Source organism: Ranitomeya variabilis, chromosome 5 (assembly GCF_051348905.1).
Source record: "Ranitomeya variabilis isolate aRanVar5 chromosome 5, aRanVar5.hap1, whole genome shotgun sequence".
Taxonomy (NCBI): domain Eukaryota; kingdom Metazoa; phylum Chordata; class Amphibia; order Anura; family Dendrobatidae; genus Ranitomeya; species Ranitomeya variabilis.
The window spans coordinates 87,256,533-87,281,725 of NC_135236.1; the positions used below are offsets into that span (position 1 = coordinate 87,256,533).

The window sequence follows — 25,193 nt, forward strand, 5'->3', positions numbered from 1 at the left end:
CCCCGCTCCCGTCCTGTTGGCACACTCCTTCCTCTTGAGGTACCTAGTAAGCCATGGACGGGAATCTACATGGATTTCATCACTGATTTGCCTTCCTCAGCTGGGAACACGGTCATCTTGGTGATTGTTGATGTCGCACTTTGTGTCTTTGCCTTCGTTGCCTAACGCTAAGACTCTGGCTCAGGTATTTGTGCAGGAGGTGGTTAGGCTTCATGGGGTTCCGTCTGACATCGTGTCTGATAGGGGTACTCAGTTTGTGGCAAAATTTTGGAAAGCATTTTGCTCACGGCTGGGGATCAAGTTGTCTCATTCTTCGGCGTTTCATCCTCAGTCAAATGGTCAGACTGAGCGTATGAACCAAAATTTGGAACAGTACTTACGCTGCTTTGTCTCTGATAACCAGGAGGAGTGGTCTACCTTTCTTCCTTTGGCTGAGTTTGCCATCAATAATCACCACCAGGAGTCGTCTGGGGAGTCTCCGTTTTTTTGTGTTTACGGGCTACATCCTCAATTTTGTACTTTGAGTCAGAGGGGCTCTTCCGGCGTTCCGGAGGAGGACCAGTTAGGAGCACAATTGTCATCAGTCTGGAGGAGAGTTAAACAGCACCTGTTGAGTGTGGGTGCTAGGTACAAACGTGTGGCTGACAGAAGGCGTGTGCTAGGTCCGGACCTGAGTGTGGATGACTGGGTGTGGTTATCCACAAAAAACATAAGACTCAAAATACCATCCCTTAAATTGGGTCCACGGTTTATTGGTCCATATAGGGTCACCACCGTCCTTAACCCAGTAGCGTACCGATTGGAGCTTCCGACGGTGTATAAGATACACAACGTGTTCCACAGGTCTCTTTTAAAGAAGGTGGTGGGTTCTGTGGACGTGGCGCCTATGCCACCTCCAGTCTTGGTGGATGGTAATTTGGAATTTGAAGTCTCCAAGGTGGTTGACTCTCATGTAGTGCACCGCACTTTACAGTACTTGGTACACTGGCGTGGTTATGGGCCTGAGGAGAGGTCCTGGGTACCAGCCTCGGACATTCATGCGGATCGGCTGGTCAGGTGTTTTCACCGCCGCCATCCAGACAAGCCGGGTCCTATAAGCCGTGAGGGCCCTGGGGTCCCTCGTAGAAGGCGGGGTACTGTCATGTCGGACGCTGTTCAGACCAGGTAGTTCGACAGACAGCGGTAATTCCGCTTTTGACCACTATGTGCTCATTGGCGTCGGCTAGATTTTATCTAGCTGGTCCGGGGTTAATTTACCTGATGCTCGGATTGGAAGCTGGGCCATGCCCATGGCCTTTAAATAGTTCTCCTGAACATTGGGCGTCGCCGATTATAGCTTCTGTCTTGTGCGTTGTTATCTCAGTCTGGAGTGGTGAGCTAGTAGCTGGAGTATCGTTGCTGGTGGTGTATTTCCCTTTGTCTTATTTACTCCTTCCTATATTTGTATTTATTTTGCCCTGCGCATTTATAGTGTATTCCTGAGTGACTGCGGCGTGGTGTATATTTTCCGTTATCCTTGTCTGTGCTAACTGTGGGTATTGGTGTATGATCTTTTCACTGGGTGGTGTGCGGTGGTTTCAGCCTAGGGTTGAAACAGGAGACAGGGCGAGGGTCGAGGCCTAGACATGCACACCATCAGTGTAAACTCTAGGTAGAGGGTCAGTCAGGATTTCCCTAGTTTGAGGGAAATTGCAGGGGCCCGGGTTATTAGCTCTTGCCCACCTAGTCTCCCCGTGACAACAAGGGGCAGCAGGCCAAGTCATTTGGCAGCAGGCTATGAGATATATCCAGACTACTGTACTGCTCCTAGTAGAGGGTTAAGTCCTAGGGTCCAACATGGTTAACATATTGACTGCAGTATTTTCTGGAGGATGCTCAGTCCATCAAGGTGTTCCATCCTCAAAGCTTCGTAAGCCATAAGCTCCAAGCTCCTCTGTCCAAAGGACAGGACATCGCTGAGGGAGGAAGCAAGCATTGCCTTCTTATTTTGCTCTAGGCTTCCTCTCTCTGTTGCTGGCTTAGGGAAAAATTAACTTTCATTTCATAGCAGAAAAATAGCTGACAGATCATTTTTTAACCTATCCCAGCCATAGGAGTTTATCTCCAGAGAATCAAACAAAGTGCTAGGAGTTCATTACTGAATTATGACAATGTGGTATACTGCATTGCTTGCTGGTGTTTAGTTTTTCATCATTTTTTTCATTCTGTTATCTCAATTTTACTTTATTTCCAAACCAAACTGAATAGGCCTACTTTTCCTGCCACCAATGTGATACCATACTCACTCCTTCCCACATGCGATGTACTTTTCCCCTTCTTTGCTGCAGAATCCCATTTTGCTGCCAGCTGAATTCCATGAAAAACAGTCATCAGATCCAGTGATGGCTCCTGAATAAAAAAAAAAAAAACTAAAAAACGTAACTAAATCTGCCAACATCAATAATATTATACTAAATAAATGATGTTATTCTACATCCTGCTGTTATGACTTCTTATCCAGCTCATTAATTAGGTTTTTGTTACTGCTCGTTAACTGGCTCACACCAGGGATGTCCTAGTAGTTGTGTCCTCATCTAAGATATTGACAGACTATAACTGATCTCAAGGATTCCTCCTACTTTACTCACCCGGACCCCAGGTGTCAATACATTGGCTTCTCATTAGCGGACATTTTCCCATGTAACAGGCCCCATTTCCGTTCATACATGGGAAGCCATTTACTCTAAAACTATCCTTTGGACACACCGGAGACTTCCCATCACACATATCGGTAAGGTCACACTCATCCTTGGCCGGTCTACAAATAGATCCCGCAGGTTTAATCTGTGGAGAAATCAAATGTAAAATATAGAAATGATTGAGCTACTAAATAAAATGAAGCAAAAATAAGAAAAACGTTGCACTAATCCATTTCTCCTATGATGCTATTACATATCAAGTTGGGACCAAAAATTTAAACTAAAAAATAAATAAGCCTTGTATATTTTGGAATACTGTTATTAAAACATTTTATTTTACCTTTCCTCTTACCCTATGGCCCTTACTGAATGGGCACAAGGCAAAATTATTCCTCCCTTAGTGGCTATCTTTATAGCTCATAAACGGGGGGATACTAAGCGTATGCCCCCCAGCACTGTTGGATAATTAGACAAAATTATCATTCAAAGTTGTGGGAAAGTTGGAGTTCAATTTGTAATTTATAGAACCTGTCTGGTTTATCCAGAAACCTGATCAGCTCATAATCAGGAACCTGTATTGTGCAATGGGGGTTTATAGTTATATCATTCTAATGTTGAAAGAAAATACAACTCCATCAAATTCAACCTATAACTTAAAATCCTGAGCAAGGCAAAAATCCCACGAGGCAGATGCAAATTGCCCCATTATCAGGAAACCTCCTTCCCGGCTTCACATACGTCAATAAGATTAGTCCTCTAGGTTAAAGAAGTTGGCCACTACTTTTACATTGATGCCCTATTCTTAGGATAGGGCATCAATGTCTGATCGGCTGGGGTCCGGCACTTGGCACCCTTGTCAATCAGCTGTTATCAGTGCTGGCAGCCGCTGACAGGAAGTACTTTCTTGCAGAGCCCTAGCCGTCTACTTGTAGTGGCCGGGGCTTGCTTCTGCACATCCGCCTCCAATTGAATTGAATAGGAGGTGGATATATAGCTCCCCGCGGCGATCACTACAAGTAGACGGCCAAGCTCCACAAGTAACCAGTTTTGGCCAGCGGCCGCCGCTTGCACCAATGACAGCTGATTCAGTTGGAGTGCCGAGTGCCAGACCCCTGCTGATCAGACATTGATAGGGTATCAATGTAAAAGTAGTGGACAACCTTTTTAAGTCCCATCTCCAGAATCTAGTACCCATAACCGGTAATATATTTTTTCCAGGCCCTCCGTGAACTCGTTTAATGATAAACCATCACAACATCACGTGACAGAAAGGTTCATTATATCACTGCTAGTACAGTAAAGAATAACCATTTGTGATGACGATGAACGAGAACCTTTCACCAAATTTTTCATGTTCAACTAAAGAAAGGATGCAATAGTGGCTGCAGGGTGAAATAAATGATTCGGGTTTTTTGAACCCCTTCATTACCGGTGGTATTATTGTTTTTACGTCTTCGTTTTTTGCTCCTCTTCTTCCCAGAGCCATAACTTTTTATTTTCCAGTTAATATGGCCATGTGAGGGCTTGTTTTTTGAGGGACGAGTTGATTTGAACAACACCGTTGGTTTTAACATATAGTGTACTGGAAAACAGGAAAAAAATTCCAAGTGCAGTGAAATTGCAAAGAAAAGTGCAATCCCACAGTTGTTTTTTGTTTTGCTTTTTTACTATGTTAACTAAATGCTAAAACTGGCCTGCTGTTAGGGTTGGCGGAACACACCAAATAAATATAAAGATAATAATGTGTGTTCGCAACCTGGTTGGCGGGTGAACGCCAAACACACGAGGGTTAACAGTCACCTGGTGTGTACTGCAACGAGCTACTTCATAGAACACCTGAAACACAGTATACAGATACTGCACCCTGTTGGCTGTCACAGGGCACAGCAGGATTAGCACAAGTGAGGTCACAAGACTCTGGCCCTAGGCCGCGGGGTAAGAGTCTATCTAGACCCACTATGCGTGCGGCGTCGCACTAGCGATGCCTAAACAAATTAAGCAGATTTAGCGCACAGGGTGCGCACAGCGTTGCACTGGTGAATGCTACTAACCAAAGGCTAACTAGTAGATTTAGCACAGAGTGAGCACGGTGTCGCACTGGCGTACTCCACTAACATACGCAGGCTATCGTGTTCAGTGCTGGCTATGCACAACTTGGCGCTGTATTTTGCTCCAATCACCCAGACTCAAACACAACACAAAGGAATAATTAGGAGCTTGCACCAGATACAAACATGCTTGCACTCACACCACGATTTAGGATAGACTAGCGACCAGCCGTGCGGCCGTGCAATCCTTTTATAGCCGCAGTCTTCCGGGACCTTGCCAAAGGACCAATCTGAGCTGCTTGAGGACCTGGGCATGTGACCTCCGACCACCAATGAGTGGTCGTCTCACGGGCATGCTCAGAAGGCCAAAAGCAGGACTTAGTCCCTGGAGCGTCTGCTTGCCGCTGACTAATGCTGGTTGCTATCAGTGCTATCAGTGTCGGAGGCAAGTAAAGCATATGCCTCCTCCACTGAATAGCGCTGTTGGGACGAACGTAACGGGAGGGACTTTTTTGTGAATATGGTGCTTTTTGTGTACTTTATTTATAACTGTATGTGTATGTGTGTGGGGGGGATAGTGATTGGTGCAAACTTGTCTGAAAAGAAAAAGCTAAAAGAAAAAAGCAAATAGGGAGAAAAAAATGCCTGTGAAAAGAAAAGTGTAAAACAGCAGGCATGTGCTCTGAGAAGTGAACTGCCTCACTTATCAAAGTTCGGCGGCAGTTGGATGTGTGCACGGGGGTGGCGCAAGGGGAGGTAAGAAAAAAAAAGAAAACGGCAGGCACAAGCTCTGATAAGTGAACTGTGTCACTTAGCAAAGTTCACCGCGGAGACATCATCACGTGTTTCTCAACGCAGTGATCCTGAACACTGCCCCCATCCCTTATGGGAAATATGCAAATGCATGAAGGATAGCTGCGGAGACACCATAACGTGTTTCTCAACGCAAGCAGTGAATAGCCAGACCTTTTCCCGGGAAGGAACAACCACGGGAAGGGCAGCATCCCATAAAGGAAAACATCCAATACAGGAAAACCACCTATGCCAAGCATGGTATCCATCCACAGACAGCTGTTTCGGGGTGTTTGCCACTCATCAGTGTGGAGTAGGAATCTGGCTATTAGGAGCAGTGCCTAGTAAAAGGCTGTGAAGGAACAGATGATTGGCCTCGGGGAGACCAAAACATCCAACACCGCAGATACACCATCACGTGTTTCTCAACGCAGTGATCCAGAACACTGCCCCCATCCCTTATGGGAAATATGCAAATGCATGAAGGATAGCTGCGGAGACACCATCACGTATTTCTCAACGCAAGCAGTGAATAGCCAGACCTTTCCCCGGGAAGGAACAACCACGGGAAGGGCAGCATCCCATAAAGGAAAACATCCAATACAGGAAAACCACCTATGCCAAGCATGGTATCCATCCACAGACAGCTGTTTCGGGGTGTTTGCCCCTCATCAGTGTGGAGTAGGAATCTGGCTATTAGGAGCAGTGCCTAGTAAAAAGGCTGTAAAGGAACAGATGATTGGCCTCGGGGAGACCAAAACATCCAACACCATCACGTGTTTCTCAACGCAGTGATCCAGAACACTGCCCCCATCCCTTATGGGAAATATGCAAATGCATGAAGGATAGCTGCGGAGACACCATCACGTGTTTCTCAACGCAAGCAGTGAATAGCCAGACCTTTCCCCGGGAAGGAACAACCACGGGAAGGGCAGCATCCCATAAAGGAAAACATCCAATACAGGAAAACCACCTATGCCAAGCATGGTATCCATCCACAGACAGCTGTTTCGGGGTGTTTGCCCCTCATCAGTGTGGAGTAGGAATCTGGCTATTAGGAGCAGTGCCTAGTAAAAGGCTGTGAAGGAACAGATGATTGGCCTCGGGGAGACCAAAACATCCAACACCGCGGAGACACCATCACGTGTTTCTCAACGCAGTGATCCGGGAAAGGTCTGGCTATTCACTGCTTGAGATGAGAAACACGTGATGGTGTTTCCGCAGCTATCCTTCATGCATTTGCATATTTCCCATAAGGGATGGGGGCAGTGTTCTGGATCACTGCGTTGAGAAACACGTGATGGTGTCTCCGCGGTGTTGGATGTTTTGGTCTCCCTGAGGCCAATCACCTGTTCCTTCACAGCCTTTTACTAGGCAGTGCTCCTAATAGCAAGATTCCTACTCCACACTGATGAGGGGCAAACTGTTATGACCCCAATGGCGAGGGTCTCAGAGATATCAGCAAGTCTACAAAGTACAAAAATCCAGCTCATAGGGCAGTGGTAACTGGGTTGACCATATATCTACTCCTAACGCCAACCCTAGAAGTAGCCGGGGAACATGCCTACGTTGGTCGCTAGATGTCTCGCGCCAGCCGGAGAGCTAACTACCCCTAGAAGAGGAAAACAAAGACCTCTCTTGCCTCCAGAGAAAAGACCCCAAAAGTAGGATACAAGCCCCCCACAAATAATAACGGTGAGGTAAGAGGAAATGACAAACACAGAGATGAACTAGGTTTAGCAAAGAGAGGCCCACTTACTAATAGCAGAATATAGTAAGATAACTTATATGGTCAACAAAAACCCTATCAAAAAATCCACGCTGGAGATTCAAGAACCCCCGAACCGTCTAACGGCCCGGGGGGAGAACACCAGCTGCCCTAGAGCTTCCAGCAAGGTCAGGATACAGATTATATACAAGCTGGACAGAATATGCAAACAAAAACGAATTGCAAGAAGCAAAAAGCAGACTTAGCTTAATCAAGCAGGAACCAGGATCAGTAGACAAGAGCACTACAGATTAGCTCTGATATCAACGTTGCCAGGCATTGAACTGAAGGTCCAGGGAGCTTATATAGCAACACCCCTGACCTAACGACCCAGGTGAGGATAAAAGGAATGACTGACATATCCAGAGTCAAATCACTAGTAGCCACTAGAGGGAGCCAAAAAGTAAATTCACAACAGTACCCCCCCCTTAGTGAGGGGTCACCGAACCCTCACCAAGACCACCAGGGCGATCAGGATGAGCGGCGTGAAAGGCACGAACCAAATCGTCCGCATGCACATCAGAGGCGACCACCCAGGAATTATCCTCCTGACCATAGCCCTTCCACTTGACCAGGTACTGAAGCCTCCGCCTGGAGAGACGAGAGTCTAAGATCTTCTCCACCACGTACTCCAACTCACCCTCAACCAACACCGGAGCAGGAGGCTCAGCAGAAGGAACCACAGGCACAACGTACCGCCGCAACAAGGACCTATGAAATACGTTGTGAATGGCAAACGACACCGGAAGATCCAGGCGAAAAGATACAGGATTAAGGATCTCCAATATCTTGTAAGGACCAATAAATCGAGGCTTAAATTTGGGAGAGGAGACCTTCATAGGAACAAATCGAGAAGACAGCCATACCAAATCCCCAACGCGAAGTCGGGGACCCACACCGCGGCGGCGGTTGGCAAAACGCTGAGCCTTCTCCTGTGACAACTTCAAGTTGTCAACCACATGATTCCAGATCCGCTGCAACCTATCCACCACAGAATCCACCCCAGGACAGTCAGAAGGCTCCACATGTCCCGAGGAAAAACGAGGGTGGAAACCAGAGTTGCAGAAAAATGGCGAAACCAAGGTGGCAGAACTAGCCCGATTATTAAGGGCAAATTCAGCCAACGGCAAGAAGGTCACCCAATCATCCTGATCAGAAGAGACAAAACACCTCAAATACGCCTCCAGAGTCTGATTAGTTCGTTCCGTTTGACCGTTAGTCTGTGGATGAAAAGCGGACGAAAACGACAAATCTATGCCCATCCTACGACAAAAGGATCGCCAGAACCTGGAAACAAACTGGGATCCTCTGTCCGACACAATATTCTCAGGAATGCCGTGCAAACGAACCACGTTCTGGAAGAACACAGGAACCAGATCAGAAGAGGAAGGCAGTTTGGGCAAAGGAACCAGATGGACCATCTTGGAGAAACGATCACATATCACCCAGATGACAGACATGCCCTGAGACACCGGAAGATCCGAAATGAAATCCATAGAGATGTGTGTCCAAGGTCTCTTCGGGACAGGCAAGGGCAAGAGCAACCCGCTGGCACGAGAACAGCAAGGCTTAGCTCGAGCACAAGTACCACAGGACTGCACAAATGACCGCACATCTCTTGACAAGGAAGGCCACCAAAAGGACCTGGCCACCAGATCTCTAGTGCCAAAAATACCCGGGTGCCCTGCCAACACAGAGGAATGAACCTCGGAAATGACTCTGCTGGTCCATTTAGCAGGCACAAACAATCTGTCAGGTGGACAAGAGTCAGGCCTACCAGCCTGAAATCTCTGCAACACACGTCGCAGATCTGGAGAAATAGCTGACAGGATAACTCCTTCCTTAAGAATACCCACAGGTTCAGCGACTCCAGGAGCATCAGGCACAAAGCTCCTAGACAGAGCATCGGCCTTCACATTCTTAGAACCTGGTAAATATGAAACCACGAAGTCAAAACGGGAGAAAAACAATGACCAGCGGGCCTGTCTAGGATTCAGGCGTTTAGCAGACTCGAGGTACATCAGATTTTTGTGATCAGTCAAGACCACCACACGATGCTTAGCACCCTCGAGCCAATGACGCCACTCCTCAAATGCCCACTTCATGGCCAACAACTCCCAATTGCCCACATCATAATTTCGCTCTGCCGGCGAAAACTTCCTAGAGAAAAAGGCACAAGGTCTCATAGTAGCACAACCAGGGCTTCTCTGCGACAAAACGGCCCCTGCCCCAATCTCCGAAGCATCTACTTCAACCTGAAAGGGAAGCGAGACATCAGGCTGGCACAAAACAGGCGCTGAAGTAAACCGCCGCTTCAACTCCTGGAAAGTCTCCACAGCAGCAGGAGCCCAGTTAGCCACATCAGAGCCTTTCTTGGTCATATCCGTCAATGGTTTAACAACGCTAGAAAAATTAGCGATAAAACGACGGTAGAAGTTAGCAAAACCCAAGAACTTCTGAAGACTCTTAACTGACGAGGGTTGAGTCCAATCATGAATAGCTCGAACCTTGACTGGGTCCATCTCCACAGCAGAAGGGGAAAAGATGAACCCTAAAAAGGGAACCTTCTGTACACCAAAGAGACACTTTGAGCCTTTAACAAACAAAGAATTTTCACGCAAAATCTTGAAAACCATCCTGACCTGCTCCACATGCGAGTCCCAATCATCAGAAAAAAACAGAATATCATCCAGATAAACGATCAAAAATTTATCCAGATACTTCCGGAAAATGTCATGCATAAAGGACTGAAAAACTGAAGGTGCATTAGAGAGCCCAAATGGCATCACCAAGTACTCAAAATGACCTTCGGGCGTATTGAATGCGGTTTTCCATTCATCTCCTTGCTTAATGCGCACAAGGTTGTACGCACCGCGAAGGTCTATCTTGGTGAACCACTTGGCACCTTTAATCCGGGCAAACAAGTCTGACAACAACGGCAAAGGATACTGAAATTTGACAGTGATCTTATTTAAAAGCCGATAGTCAATACAAGGCCTCAAAGATCCGTCTTTTTTAGCCACAAAAAAGAATCCCGCACCAAGAGGGGAAGAAGAAGGACGGATATGCCCCTTCTCCAGAGACTCCTTGATATATGAACGCATCGCGGTATGTTCAGGTACCGACAGATTAAACAGTCTTCCCTTAGGAAACTTACTGCCTGGAATCAAATCTATTGCACAGTCACATTCCCTATGAGGAGGCAATGCACTTGACCTAGATTCGCTGAAGACATCCTGATAATCAGACAAATACGCCGGAACTTCCGAAGGCGTAGAAGTAGCAATAGACACGGGCAGGGAATCTCCATGAATTCCATGACAGCCCCAACTTGACACTGACATTGCCTTCCAGTCCAAGACTGGATTATGGGTCTGTAACCATGGCAACCCCAAAACAACCAAATCATGCATTTTATGCAGAACAAGAAAACGTATCACCTCCCGATGTTCAGGAGTCATGCACATGGTAACCTGTGTCCAAAACTGCGGTTTATTCTCTGCCAATGGCGTAGCGTCAATACCCCTAAGAGGGATAGGATTTTCCAATGGCTCAAGAACAAAACCGCAGCGCTTGGCAAATGACAGATCCATAAGACTCAGGGCAGCACCTGAATCTACAAACGCCATGACAGGATACGATGACAGTGAGCAAATCAAAGTTACAGATAGAATGAACTTAGGTTGCAAATTACCAATAGCGACAGGACTAACAACCTTAGTAAGACGTTTAGAGCATGCTGAGATAACATGTGCAGAATCACCACAGTAGTAACACAAGCCATTCTGGCGTCTATGAATTTTCCGCTCATTTCTAGTCAGGATTCTATCACATTGCATTAAATCAGGTGCCTGTTCAGATAACACCATGAGGGAATTTGCGGTTTTGCGCTCCCGCAACCGCCGGTCAATTTGAATTGCCAGGGCCATGGAATCATTCAGACCTGTAGGAATGGGAAAACCCACCATCACATTCTTAATGGCTTCAGAAAGGCCATTTCTAAAATTTGCAGCCAATGCACACTCGTTCCACTGGGTCAGCACGGACCATTTCCGAAATTTTTGGCAATACACCTCAGCCTCGTCCTGGCCCTGAGACATAGCCAGCAAGGCTTTTTCTGCCTGAATCTCAAGATTGGGTTCCTCATAAAGCAAACCGAGCACCAGACAAAAACGCATCAATATCAGCCAATGCCGGATCTCCTGGCGCCAGCGAGAAAGCCCAATCCTGAGGGTCGCCCCGTAAAAAAGAAATAACAATTTTCACTTGCTGAGCGGAGTCTCCAGAGGAACAGGGTCTCAGGGACAAAAACAATTTACAATTATTCCTGAAATTTCTAAACTTAAATCGATCTCCGGAAAACAGTTCAGGAATCGGTATCTTAGGTTCTAACATAGGATTTCTGGTAACATAATCTTGTATGCCCTGCACACGAGCAGCAAGCTGGTCCACACTTGTAATCAAGGTCTGGACATTCATGTCTGCAGCAATCACAAGCCACTCAAAGGTAAAGGGGAAAAGAAAAAAAAAATGAGAGAGAGAAAAAAAAAACTCAGAGCTTTCTTTCTTATAATCCCACTTCTGCAATGCATTTAACATTTAATACTGGCCTGGCAAACTGTTATGACCCCAATGGCGAGGGTCTCAGAGATATCAGCAAGTCTGCAAAGTACAAAAATCCAGCTCATAGGGCAGTGGTAACTGGGTTGACCATATATCTACTCCTAACGCCAACCCTAGAAGTAGCCGGGGAACATGCCTACGTTGGTCGCTAGATGTCTCGCGCCAGCCGGAGAGCTAACTACCCCTAGAAGAGGAAAACAAAGACCTCTCTTGCCTCCAGAGAAAAGACCCCAAAAGTAGGATACAAGCCCCCCACAAATAATAACGGTGAGGTAAGAGGAAATGACAAACACAGAGATGAACTAGGTTTAGCAAAGAGAGGCCCACTTACTAATAGCAGAATATAGTAAGATAACTTATATGGTCAACAAAAACCCTATCAAAAAATCCACGCTGGAGATTCAAGAACCCCCGAACCGTCTAACGGCCCGGGGGGAGAACACCAGCTGCCCTAGAGCTTCCAGCAAGGTCAGGATACAGATTATATACAAGCTGGACAGAATATGCAAACAAAAACGAATTGCAAGAAGCAAAAAGCAGACTTAGCTTAATCAAGCAGGAACCAGGATCAGTAGACAAGAGCACTACAGATTAGCTCTGATATCAACGTTGCCAGGCATTGAACTGAAGGTCCAGGGAGCTTATATAGCAACACCCCTGACCTAACGACCCAGGTGAGGATAAAAGGAATGACTGACATATCCAGAGTCAAATCACTAGTAGCCACTAGAGGGAGCCAAAAAGTAAATTCACAACAGCAAACACCCCGAAACAGCTGTCTGTGGATGGATACCATGCTTGGCATAGGTGGTTTTCCTGTATTGGATGTTTTCCTTTATGGGATGCTGCCCTTCCCGTGGTTGTTCCTTCCCGGGGAAAGGTCTGGCTATTCACTGCTTGCGTTGAGAAACACGTGATGGTGTCTCCGCAGCTATCCTTCATGCATTTGCATATTTCCCATAAGGGATGGGGGCAGTGTTCTGGATCACTGCGTTGAGAAACACGTGATGGTGTCTCCGCGGTGTTGGATGTTTTGGTCTCCCCGAGGTCAATCATCTGTTCCTTCACAGCCTTTTACTAGGCACTGCTCCTAATAGCCAGATTCCTACTCCACACGGATGAGGGGCAAACACCCCGAAACAGCTGTCTGTGGATGGATACCATGCTTGGCATAGGTGGTTTTCTTGTATTGGATGTTTTCCTTTATGGGATGCTGCCCTTCCCGTGGTTGTTCCTTCCCGGGGAAAGGTCTGGCTATTCTCTGCTTGCGTTGAGAAACACGTGATGGCGTCTCCGCAGCTGTCCTTCATGTACTTAGCAAAGTTCGGCGCGGCTGCTGGATATGCGCACGGGGGTGGCACAAGGGGGGTGAAAAAAAAAGGAAAATGGCAAGCACGAGCTCTGATAAGTGAACTGCGCCACTTAGCAGAGTTCGGTGTATGCTGGATGTGCGCACGGAGGGGGGTGAAAAAGAAAAGCAAGCACGAGTGTTGATCGGTGAACTGTGTCACCAATCAACGCTTGGCAGTGCAAATGGGGTTGAAAAAGAAAAGCGAGCACGAGTGTTGATCGGTGAACTGCGTCACCAATCAATGCTCGATGGCTGGAAATGTGCGCAGAGGTGGCGCAAAAAGGAGGTAAAAAGAGGCGGAATGAGGAATTGGGGTGGATGAAGAGAGATCAGGCAGGGATCGGGGATCAACACTTACGGTTGTAGTCTCTCTTCTTTCTGGCCCAGCACAGGAGGAGATCTGGCAGTGTGACCGCTCTGCAGGAATCCTCAGCTAGTGCTGGCTAGTTTAAGGCTACCTTCCCACAATGAGCTTTTAATGAGTTTTTGATGTTGTAGATTTTCTGCACCAATTCTGCACCTATTAGGTAAATTAGGTTACTTGCATTTTTGAATTGAATTTTTTAGTGTGTTGTTTTCCATGCATTTTTATCGAGATTTTAGATGCCACAATTTTTTTCTCTTGTTGGTGTGTTATGTTTTAAATGTAGTTGATTTGTTTTGGATACTGCCCGGTCTTTAGTTTTGACAAAGCTTTATTGAAATAATAATGTGCGGATTACATGCATCTGTCGTGCGTTTCCGCAGTGCAAATGCACTAAAAGTCCATAAGTGTATTTTACCTGCGGATTTTATGTAGTTAATGAAATTCTATGGGGAAAATCTGCACATAAAACTCAGCTCACCTGCAAGACAGAGTGACATTATCACCGGGTTACCGCAACAGAGAGGAGCCAGAAGACTGCAGCATCTGATTGCTCCTAAAAATTGCTGAAAAGAAGCACTACACCTTTATAAATGGTATTAATTTCTTTTGGCAGAACAGGGGTTAATTGGCCATATTGGGAGCTCTCGGAGGCTGAACTCTCAGCTGAGCTGAGCCACTCCCATCCCTTTTATAATTTGGGTCCTGACTGAAACCGATGTCAGAGCTAGCTTATGCTGCGTGGCTTGGAGGAGTTATCTGTGACTGTTTCATGGGTTTATATGTGTGATAATTCCCTTCCCTCTTCTTACTTTGGTATTTCCGCTTCCTCCTCTCCCCTATGCATTCCTCTGTTATATGTGAGTGAATATTTGTATGCCTGGTATTTTTAGTTACCCTTGTTCGTGTTGCCTTGTTTGTCGGTTTGGTGTACTGTGGTGCACGGTAGCACCCCTCTTCCTCGGGTGGGGAATAGAACAGACGGAGGGCTGATTCAGGAGATAAGACAAGGGTGGCGGCCCCGGTATCTTCACCTTTAAAAGTATCCCAGGGAATAGGGCAAGCTAGGGTGCCCCCTAGTGTTAGGGACAGGGAAGAAGCCTCTTGTCCCGGGTCACCCAACTGTTGAGTCGTGACAGACGTGTTGCATATTTTAAACCCACAACATTACACATTACAGGTCAGTTTATGCTGTGTAAAAAAAAAGTACAATGGTCATGAGATTTCTTTAAATTCCATTCACTTTACTGGAACAATAAGTGATGAGTTTGTCAAAATCTCATTGTGGGAACTTAACCTCACTCCCAAACTGATTTTCCTCTCTCAGACCAGTAGACACTGAGCACACTGCTCAATTCTTTCAGTCTCCATTTGAGGCTTTTTGGTCAGGCTCTTCAGTCATTTCTAAATACTGGCCCCAAACTCCAGTTAACATAGTAACATAGTTTTTAAGGATGAAGGAAGACTTTAAGTCCATCTAGTTCAACTCATAGCCTAAGCTAACATGCCCTAACATGTTGATCCAGAGAAAGGCAAAAAAAACCCCGATGTGGCAAACAGTAAGCTATCATCATATTATATAGCACTGTGTACTTACGGTTGCACATATTTTCCTTCTACCAAGGTAATTCTTCTCTTTTCCATTAGGTCTATGACATCACGTAATGACGTAACTGGGTCCTCCTTAGTTCTATGTAGAAAGAGAAAGTCTCTTTTCCCTCTTTTCCCTGTATGAGTCATCATTAGAACTACAATTCTACACCTCAGCTCCACTCCCACTTCAACTCCTGATCAAGCTGCTCTGTGCCTCCCGCTGCCAGGGATTTTGCAGTGATATAGAGACTTGTGCTGACTTCTCTGTCAGCTACAGGCTTTTCAGTAAAGACAGACTGTAACCACGGATGCTGTCTTAAAGCGAACCTTTCAGCAGGATTTTGCTAAGTAAACAACAGACACTGTCAGGTTGGCGCTGTTATACTGATTAAAATGATACTTGGGGTGAAGAAATCCGTCTTGTGGTTCTTGTAAAATCAGTGTTAGGCTATGTGCACACGTTCAGGATTTTTAGCGTTTTTTTCGGCTGTTTTCCACGGAAAAAAAACGCTAAAAAAACTCTTACATAAGCATCCCGTGATAGTTAATGCATTCCACATTTTTTTGTGCACATGCTGCATTTTTTCCACATTGGAAACGCATTCCGGAAAAAAACGCAGCATGTTCATTCTTTGTGCGTAATCGTGGCGATTCTGCACACATAGGAATGCATTGATCCGCTTGCCCACTGTGCGCAAAGTAGGCAGATAATGTGCGGATGGTACCCAGTATCTGGAGGAGACTTTCCTCCAGGGACTGGGCAAAATATACTGTGTAAAAAAAAAGAATTAAAATAAAAAATAGTTATATACTCACCTTCTGGAGGCCCCCGGATCCAGCCCAGGCCTTAGCGATGCTCCCGCCAGCTCCCGTTCCCAGGAAAGCATTGCGTGAATCACCTGCATGACATTGCAGTCTCGCGTGATGCTACGTCATCTGGAGTTATTGTCGCGAGGCATCACTGGGAACGGAAGTTGCCGGGAGCATCGCGAGGATCGGGAAGGCTGCGGTGGCCGCCGGAAGGTGAGAATCACGATTTTTTATTTTTTAAATTATTTTTAACATTATATCTTTTTACTATTGATGCTGCATAGGCAGCATCAATAGTAAAAAGTTGGTCACACTTGTCAAACACTATGTTTGACAAGTGTGACCAACCTGTCAATCAGTTTTCCAAGCAATGCTACAGATCGCTTGGAAAACGCTAGCATTCTGCAAGCTAATTACGCTTGTAAAACGCTAGTGATTAGCATGAAAACGCATGCCAATTCCGCATGCATTTTACCCGCAGCAGGGAGTTGCGGAATTGCCGCGGAAATTTCAGCGGCAATTCCGGACGTGTGCACATAGCCTTAGAAGTTTTCAGAGCTTGTGCTCTGGGTCCGAACTGTAGGCAGAGATTATCTTCCTGCTCTAAGCCAGAGAAACCAAGGATAGAACTGCCCACAGGCCAAACTGCGCTAGCACATGCTATGAGAAATTGTAATTCTACACAGGAGACACTCAATGGAAGTGGGATGATTTATTTGATTCTGACATCAACGCTGACACTCAAAGACAGAACACATATGATGTACAACAAAATTTGAATACAGACTTCAATATGAGCTCAAAGGATATAGCTCCACATACTGTAGATCCAGGAGGCCTTCATCCAGATCTGTCTGTAGTTCTGTTTCTTCCACCGGTTATAAGATATACAGGAGGATACAATTGCATTCCCCGCTATGGCCGTGATAGTCGTAAACGCGCACAGCCCAGATCTAGATCCCATACACATTCATCATTTCCTTCTCTGTCAGCATCATCAACTGATGGCTGTAGATTACAGAAGAGATCACACAAAGATGATAAGAGTTGAGGTCGCCGAAGGCAGAGCCACAGTGGAGGACTGCAGAGTTTGTCATCGCAGAAGAACAATAATCCCATTGAGATACCAACTTCGGCTCCAAAACCTTGGGAAATTTGATTCAGGTCCTCTCAATTCTCGCATATGTGCTATGTCAAAAACATCCGGGGAAGGTGGAAGAATTATGGGTATATTTGGTCAAAAATTTAAAGTGGGGCCCCAAATGCTCACATATTGCATCATAATATAGAAACATTTCTGTTAGATTTACATGCCCTGAGTTCAGGCCGTTAAATGAGTGTAATCAACAATATTAAAGTTATTCGACGATTGTTTCTTGGCCTCTTTACTCCAGCTGAGGAAGAATGATGGGTACAGAAAGTCATTGATACAGTATAATGTAGGCCCCATATAGTACATACAGTATAATGCACTTGACTATGGTCCTTGATAAGAGTATATAGCAGCCCCCCCTCAGGGTATGCTGCAGCCCCCTTCAAAGAGTATACTACAGCCTCCCTCATAGTATCATGTAGCCTCCTTTGAGTACGCTGCAGCCCCCTCATAGAGTATACTGCAGACCCCTTCCTAGAGTATACTGCAGACCCCCTCAGAGTATAATGCAGCGCCCTCATAGAGTATAATGTAGCCTCACACACAGTATAATGCAGCCCCCTCACAGAGTATAATGCAGATCTCTCAGAGTATAATACAGTCCCACACACAATATAATGTAGCCCCTTCAGAGTATAATGCAGCGTCCTCAGAGTATAATGCAGCCCCACACACAGTATAATGTAGCCCCGTCATAGAGTATAATGCAGCCCCACACAATATAATTCAGACCCCTCAGAGTATAATGCACCCACTCAGAGTATAATGCAGCCCGACACACACAGTATGACGCCCCACACACACAGTATAATGCAGCCCTCACACACACAGTATACTGCAGCCCCCCATGCACCATATACTGTAGTCTCCCCACACACAGTATAGGACAGGCCCCCACTCACAGTATAATGCAGCCATCCCCAAACAGTATAATGAAGCCTCCCCACATACACAGTATTGTGCAGCCCCACACACACAGTATAATGCAGCCTCCCCACATACAGTTTAGTGCAGCCCCCCCACACACAGTATAATACAGCCCTCTCACACGGTATAATGCAGCCCCCCACACAGTATAATGCAACCCACACACAGTATATTGCAGCCTCCCCACATCCACAGTATATTGCAGCCCTTCCACACAGTATAATGCAGCCTCCCCACATACAGTCTAGTGCAGCCCCCACACACAGTATAGTGCAGCCTCCCCACATACACAGTATTATGCAGCCCCCACACACAGTATAATTGAGCCCCCCACACACATGCAGTATAATGCAGCCTCCACACACACAGTATATTGAAACCTCCCCACATACACAGTATAGTGCAGCCCCTCCATACAGTATAGTGCAGCCTCCCCACATAGTTTAGTGCAGCCCCCACACACAGTATAATGCAACCCCCCACACAGTACAGTGCAGTCATCCTACATACACAGTATAATGCAGCCCCCACACACAGTATAATGCAGTCCCCCCATACCATACACTATAATGCACACACACACCTTACCTCTCCTCCTCATTCCAACACTGCTCTGGCTTCTGCCGAATGTCTCATCAGCTCCACTGCTGATACACGCTGAGTCAGAGGCAGAGTGATGGGAGAGGCAGTGTCATCTGATGCTCTCTCCTCCATCACTGCTTTCAAGTGTATCGGCATCTGTGATGCCGATAAGTTGAATGTGCGATGCGGGGGCCTGCGCCGGGCCCCTCTTACTCACGGGCTCCATAGCGGCCGCGTGGCACTCCAATGGCTGGGGGCCCCTGGAGGAGCGGTGGCCCTAGGCAGCTGCCTGGTCTGTCTGCCCCTAACTCTGGCCGTGCTAGTTATACAACCTGAAGTTGGTTGGGCTCAAAGGCCACGGACATATGGATACAATTAATGCTTTCACACCAAAAGCTGGCCTTTCTGTCTGATGCCGCTTTCCACGGCAGTACAACCTGAAGTATCAAGAGACCTGGTTCCTGTTGGTTATTCAATGAAGGCCACTGTAGATTTTTTGCTTCGTGCAGATTCAAGCATGAATGCTAAACTTGTGAAGTAGCTCATTGTGCCCTCAGATGCTTTAAGAAGGCAAAACAAATAGGGAGGGTATCTGCCATGGGAAAATCCGAGAATACCTGTGAGTGTGCAAAGGATGCTCCCATAGCTAGAGTTATTACCTAAGAGGCAGGAAGCAGAGCTTCTTGCTAGTTGTTTTGCTGAAAGATTTATTATCCCATGTGTGCCTTCGGCTGCCTGTCTTTTTTCTGGCAACCTTTAGTTGATTAATAAAAATCCCTTTATAGCCCAAGAAAAATTGGATAAAGATGTTGAATTAGGTTGCATGGCGGGTCCGTTCATGTAAACCCCTATGCATAACTTAAGAATATCTCCTTTGGACCATGCACCTAAAAAGGAAGCTTAAAATATTGCCTAATCCATCATTTATCTTTTCCACCAGGTGAATCAGTTAATGATGGCATTAGCCAGGAGGCTGTGTCTTATTTGTCATTTGATCGGGTGCTGCGTCTGATTGAAAGTTTTGGTTGCGAGCAGGGTCGTACTGGCCCACCTGAAAACCGGAGGATTCTCCGGTGGGCCCAGGTACTGACACCTGCTGGCATATTGGCCAGCAGCTGCCTAGGGCCCCCACTGCTCCAGGCACCCCAGCCAGTGGTGTGTTGCTAATAGTGGCACACCCAGCTCCTATGGGCCCCTGAGTCAAGGGGGGCCCTCCCGATGCCAGAGAGCAGCAGCTGGAGACAGGAGCCTTTCCCCACTGCTAAAGAGAAATGAATATTCACGCCCATGGGCGTGGAGAGGAGTGATTACCATTTCACTTTAATAGCGGGCAGCATTAGACGCAGGCTGAGGCTAACACTGCCCGGCGGTGCTGCTGAATCGGGGCCCCGGAGGAGGGCCCCTAAAGGGCGGCGAACTCTGATTGCGATACCTGCAGCTTGGGACCGGAGCTGTATGGATACGATGTCGTCCTCCTTCCTGCCCGCCTGCCGGCACTTCCTGTTTCAGAGAGGAAGCTATCAGGATGTGCTGCAGCTGCTGGGAACGTGCTAAGAAGTGCATGGGTGCTGTGTGTTTTTGTGTATGTGGTGCGGTGCTGTGTGTGTCTCTGCCTGCGTGTGTGCAGCTGTGTATGTGGTGCGGTGCTTTTTGTGAGTGTGTGTGTGAGAATGGTGCGGTGCTGTCTGTGTGTGGTGCTGTATGTGTGATAGTGGTGATGTGTGCGTGTGTATTGGAGATTGGCAATGATGTGGATGATGGGGGTGGTGGGGGAGAAGGCAATGATGGTGGTGGGGGAGGCAATGATGATGTTGGTGGGGGAGGCAATGATGATGGTGGTGGGGGAGGCAATGATGATGGTGGTGGGGGAGGCAATGATGATGATGATGGTGGGGGAGGCAATGATGATGGTGGTGGGGGAGGCAATTATGGAGGTGGTGGAATGGGCGATGATGGTGTGGTGGGGGAGAAGGCAATGATAGTTGTGGTGGAAAGAACAATCATGATGGTGGTGGGGGAGGCAATGATGGAGGTGGTGGAATGGGCAATGATGGGGGTGGTGGGGGAGAAAGCAATGATGGTTGTAGTGTAAAGGACAAAGATGATAGTGGTGGAAAGGACAATGTGGTGGGGAGGAGGCAATGATGGAGATGGTGGGTGAGAAGGCAATGATGGAGGTGATGATGAGTACAATGATGGGGGTGGAGGAGAACAATGATGGTGGTGGAGGAGGGCTGCATTATTCCCTTTCGGGGGGCTGCATTATACCCTATGAGTGGGCTACATTATAATTTTGTGGGGGGCTGCATTATTCTCAAAGGGGGCTACATCATACTATATGAGGGGACCAGCATTATGCCCTATGAGGCGGCTACAGTATATTCTATGGGGGACTGCCTTATGAGGGGGTTGCATTATACTCTGAGGGGGCTATATTATATTCTGTGGAGGGACTGAATTATATTATATGTGGGGGGCTGCATTATTCTCTCATGGGGCTACATCATACTATATGAGGGGAGCTGCATTATGCCCTATAAGGGGGCTACAGTATATTTTATGGGGGACTGCCTTATGAGGGGGTTGCATTATACTCTGGGGCCTACATTATATTCTGTGGAGGGGCTGCATTATATTATATGTGGGAGGCTGCATTATTCTCTCAGGGGGCTACATCATACTTCATGAGGCGAGCTGCATTATGCCCTATAAGGGGGCTACAGTATATTATATGGGGGGCTGCCTTATGAGGGGGTTGCATTATACTGAGGGGGCTACATTATATTCTGTGGAGGGGCTACATTATACTATATGAGGGGGGCTGCATTATGCCATATGAGGGTGCTACATTATATTCTATGGGGGGGCTGCATTATACGTTGAGGGGGTTGCTGTTATGATCCGGTGACCTTGGAGCCGCATGGGACTTTCTCTGGAGTAGGTGGAACCTATACTGACCGCAAACCCTAGACATGGAATGTATATCTGCATCTCCTGAGAATCCAACTAGACTGAAAAAATCCAAACACAGTCTAAGCTGGACAAGAAAAAACAATGAATAGCACTGAATTGTAAAGCACACAGCATGTGTGCTGCAGAAACAAAAACCAGACACTTATCTTTGCTGATTTGGCAACAGGGCAGGAGGAACCAGACAGAGATGCAAAACCTCCAAGAACAATGGACAACTGGCAAGGGCTAATGAATCCTGCACACCTAAATACCCCAGTCAGAGCTGCAATCAGCAGAGACACCTGCCCAGGACTGCAACCCAGGGACAACTGTATTACCACCAACAACCACCGGAGGGAACCCAAGAGCAGAATTCACAACAGTACCCCCCCCTTGAGGAGGGGTCACCGAACCCTCACCAGAGCCCCCAGGCCGATCAGGACGAGCCAGATGAAAGGCACGGACCAAATCAGCAGCATGGACATCAGAGGCAAAAACCCAAGAATTATCCTCCTGGCCATAACCCTTCCATTTAACAAGGTACTGAAGCCTCCGCCTCGAAAAGCGAGAATCCAAAATCTTCTCAACCACATACTCCAACTCCCCATCAACCAACACAGGGGCCGGAGGATCAACAGAGGGAACAACGGGCACCACATATTTCCGCAATAAAGATCTATGGAAGACATTATGGATAGCAAAAGAGGCCGGAAGGGCCAATCGAAAAGACACCGGATTAATAATCTCAGAAATCCTATAAGGACCAATAAACCGAGGCATAAACTTAGGGGAAGAAACCTTCGTAGGAACATGACGGGAAGACAACCAGACCAGATCCCCAACCCGAAGCCGGGAACCAACACACCGACGACGGTTAGCAAAACGTTGAGCCTCCTCCTGAGACAACACCAAATTGTCCACCACATAAGCCCAAATCTGCTGCAAGCTGTGAACCACAGAATCCAAACCAGGACAGTCAGAAGGCTCAACCTGCCCCGAAGAAAAACGAGGATGAAAACCAAAATTACAAAAGAAGGGCAAAACCAAGGTAGCCGAACTAGCCCGATTATTAAGGGCAAACTCGGCCAAAGGAAAGAAAGCCACCCAATCATCCTGATCAGCAGACACAAAGCATCTCAAATAAGTTTCCAAAGTCTGATTAGTTCGCTCGGTCTGGCCATTTGTCTGAGGATGAAATGCGGAAGAAAAAGACAAATCAATGCCCAGCCTAGCACAAAAGGCCCGCCAAAACCTAGAAACAAACTGGGAACCTCTGTCGGACACAATATTCTCCGGAATACCATGCAAACGAACCACATGCTGAAAAAACAACGGAACCAAATCAGAAGAAGAAGGCAATTTAGGCAAAGGCACCAAATGAACCATCATAGAGAACCGGTCACAAACAACCCAGATAACCGACATCCTCTGGGACACCGGAAGATCAGAAATAAAATCCATAGAAATATGCGTCCAGGGCCTCTCAGAGACAGGCAAAGGCAAAAGCAACCCACTAGCATGGGAACAACAAGGCTTGGCCCGCGCACAAGTCCCACAGGACTGCACAAAAAAACGCACATCACGTGACAAAGAAAGCCACCAAAAGGACCTACCAACCAAATCTCTGGTACCAAAAATACCAGGATGGCCAGCCAACACAGAACAATGAACCTCAGAAATCACTCTACTAGTCCATCTATCAGGAACAAACAGTTTCCCCACTGGACAGCGGTCAGGTTTGTCAGCCTGAAATTCCTGAAGAACCCGTCGTAAATCAGGGGAAATGGCAGAAAGGACTACCCCTTCTTTCAGAATGCCGACCGGTTCAAGGACCTCAGGAGAATCAGGCAAAAAACTCCTAGAGAGGACATCAGCCTTAATATTCTTAGAACCCGGAAGATACGAGACCACGAAATCAAAACGGGAAAAAAACAAGGACCATCGAGCCTGTCTAGGATTCAGCCATCTGGCAGACTCGAGGTAAATCAGATTTTTATGATCGGTCAAGACCACAATACGGTGCTTAGCTCCCTCAAGCCAATGTCGCCACTCCTCAAACGCCCACTTCATAGCCAACAACTCCCGATTGCCGACATCATAATTGCGTTCAGCAGGTGAAAACTTACGGGAAAAGAAGGCACACGGTTTCATCAAGGAACCAACAGGATCCCTCTGAGACAAAACGGCCCCTGCCCCAATCTCAGAAGCGTCATCCTCAACCTGAAACGGAAGAGAAACATCCGGTTGACGCAACACCGGAGCAGAAGTAAATCGGCGTTTAAGTTCCTGAAAGGCAGAGACAGCCGCAGAGGACCAATTCGTCACATCAGCGCCTTTCTTCGTCAAATCGGTCAAGGGTTTAACCACACTGGAGAAGTTAGCAATGAAACGGCGATAAAAATTAGCAAAGCCCAAAAGTTTCTGAAGGCTCTTCACGGATGTGGGTTGAATCCAATCATGAATGGCCTGAACCTTAACCGGATCCATCTCTATAGATGAGGGAGAAAAAATGAAGCCCAAAAAAGAAACCTTCTGCACTCCAAAGAGACACTTAGACCCCTTCACAAACAAAGCATTATCACGAAGGATCTGAAATACCATCCTGACCTGTTCCACATGAGACTCCCAATCATCGGAAAAAATTAAAATGTCATCCAAATATACAATCATGAATTTATCAAGATAAGTCCAGAAGATATCGTGCATGAAGGACTGAAAAACAGATGGAGCATTAGAGAGCCCGAATGGCATCACAAGGTATTCAAAATGGCCTTCGGGCGTATTAAACGCAGTTTTCCATTCATCACCCTGCTTAATATGAGCAAGATTATATGCCCCCCGAAGGTCAATCTTCGTAAATCAACTAGCCCCCTTAATCCTAGCAAACAAATCAGAAAGCAGAGGTAAAGGGTATTGAAACTTGACCGTGATCTTATTCAAGAGGCGATAATCAATACAGGGTCTCAAGGAGCCATCCTTCTTAGCAGCAAAAAAAATCCCACTCCCAACGGTGAAGAAGATGGCCGAATATGCCCTTTCTCCAAAGACTCCTTAACATAACTCCGCATGGCGGTATGTTCAGGCACAGACAGGTTGAAAAGTCGGCCCTTAGGAAACTTACAGCCTGGAATCAAGTCAATCGCACAATCACAGTCCCTATGCGGTGGAAGGGAACTGGACTTGGGCTCATCAAATACATCCTGAAAATCAGACAAAAACTCTGGAATTTCAGAAGAGGAAGAAGAGGAGATTGACATCAAAGGAACGTCATTATGAACCCCCTGATAACCCCAGCTAGTCACAGACATAGACTTCCAATCCAACACAGGATTATGTACCTGCAACCACGGAAAACCCAGCACGATAGCATCATGCAAATTATGCAACACCAGAAAACGACAATCTTCCTGATGGTCTGGCGCCATGCACATGGTCACCTGTGTCCAAAACTGGGGCTTATTTTTAGCCAAAGGTGTAGCATCATTGCCCCTTAAAGGAATAGGGTTCTGCAAAGACTGCAAGGGGAAACCACAATGCCTGGCAAACTCAAAG

At 46.8% G+C, this 25,193-nt stretch overlaps 1 protein-coding gene across 4 annotated transcripts in view; it reads right to left on the reverse strand.

Annotated features, from left to right (window-relative positions):
- The window catches only part of LOC143775027 (zinc metalloproteinase-disintegrin-like 4a), a 118,726-nt gene that overhangs the window by 18,407 nt on the left and 75,126 nt on the right, over positions 1-25,193 (reverse strand). For 3 of the 4 annotated variants that reach the window (XM_077262844.1, XM_077262845.1, XM_077262843.1), the window contains exons 15-16: positions 2,628-2,823; positions 2,286-2,388 (exon numbers count right to left, since the gene is read on the reverse strand). In XM_077262844.1, the coding sequence (XP_077118959.1) occupies positions 2,286-2,388; positions 2,628-2,823 (299 nt within the window). The remainder of the gene's footprint in view (positions 1-2,285; positions 2,389-2,627; positions 2,824-25,193) is intronic. The other variant, XM_077262846.1, reaches the window with a different exon arrangement.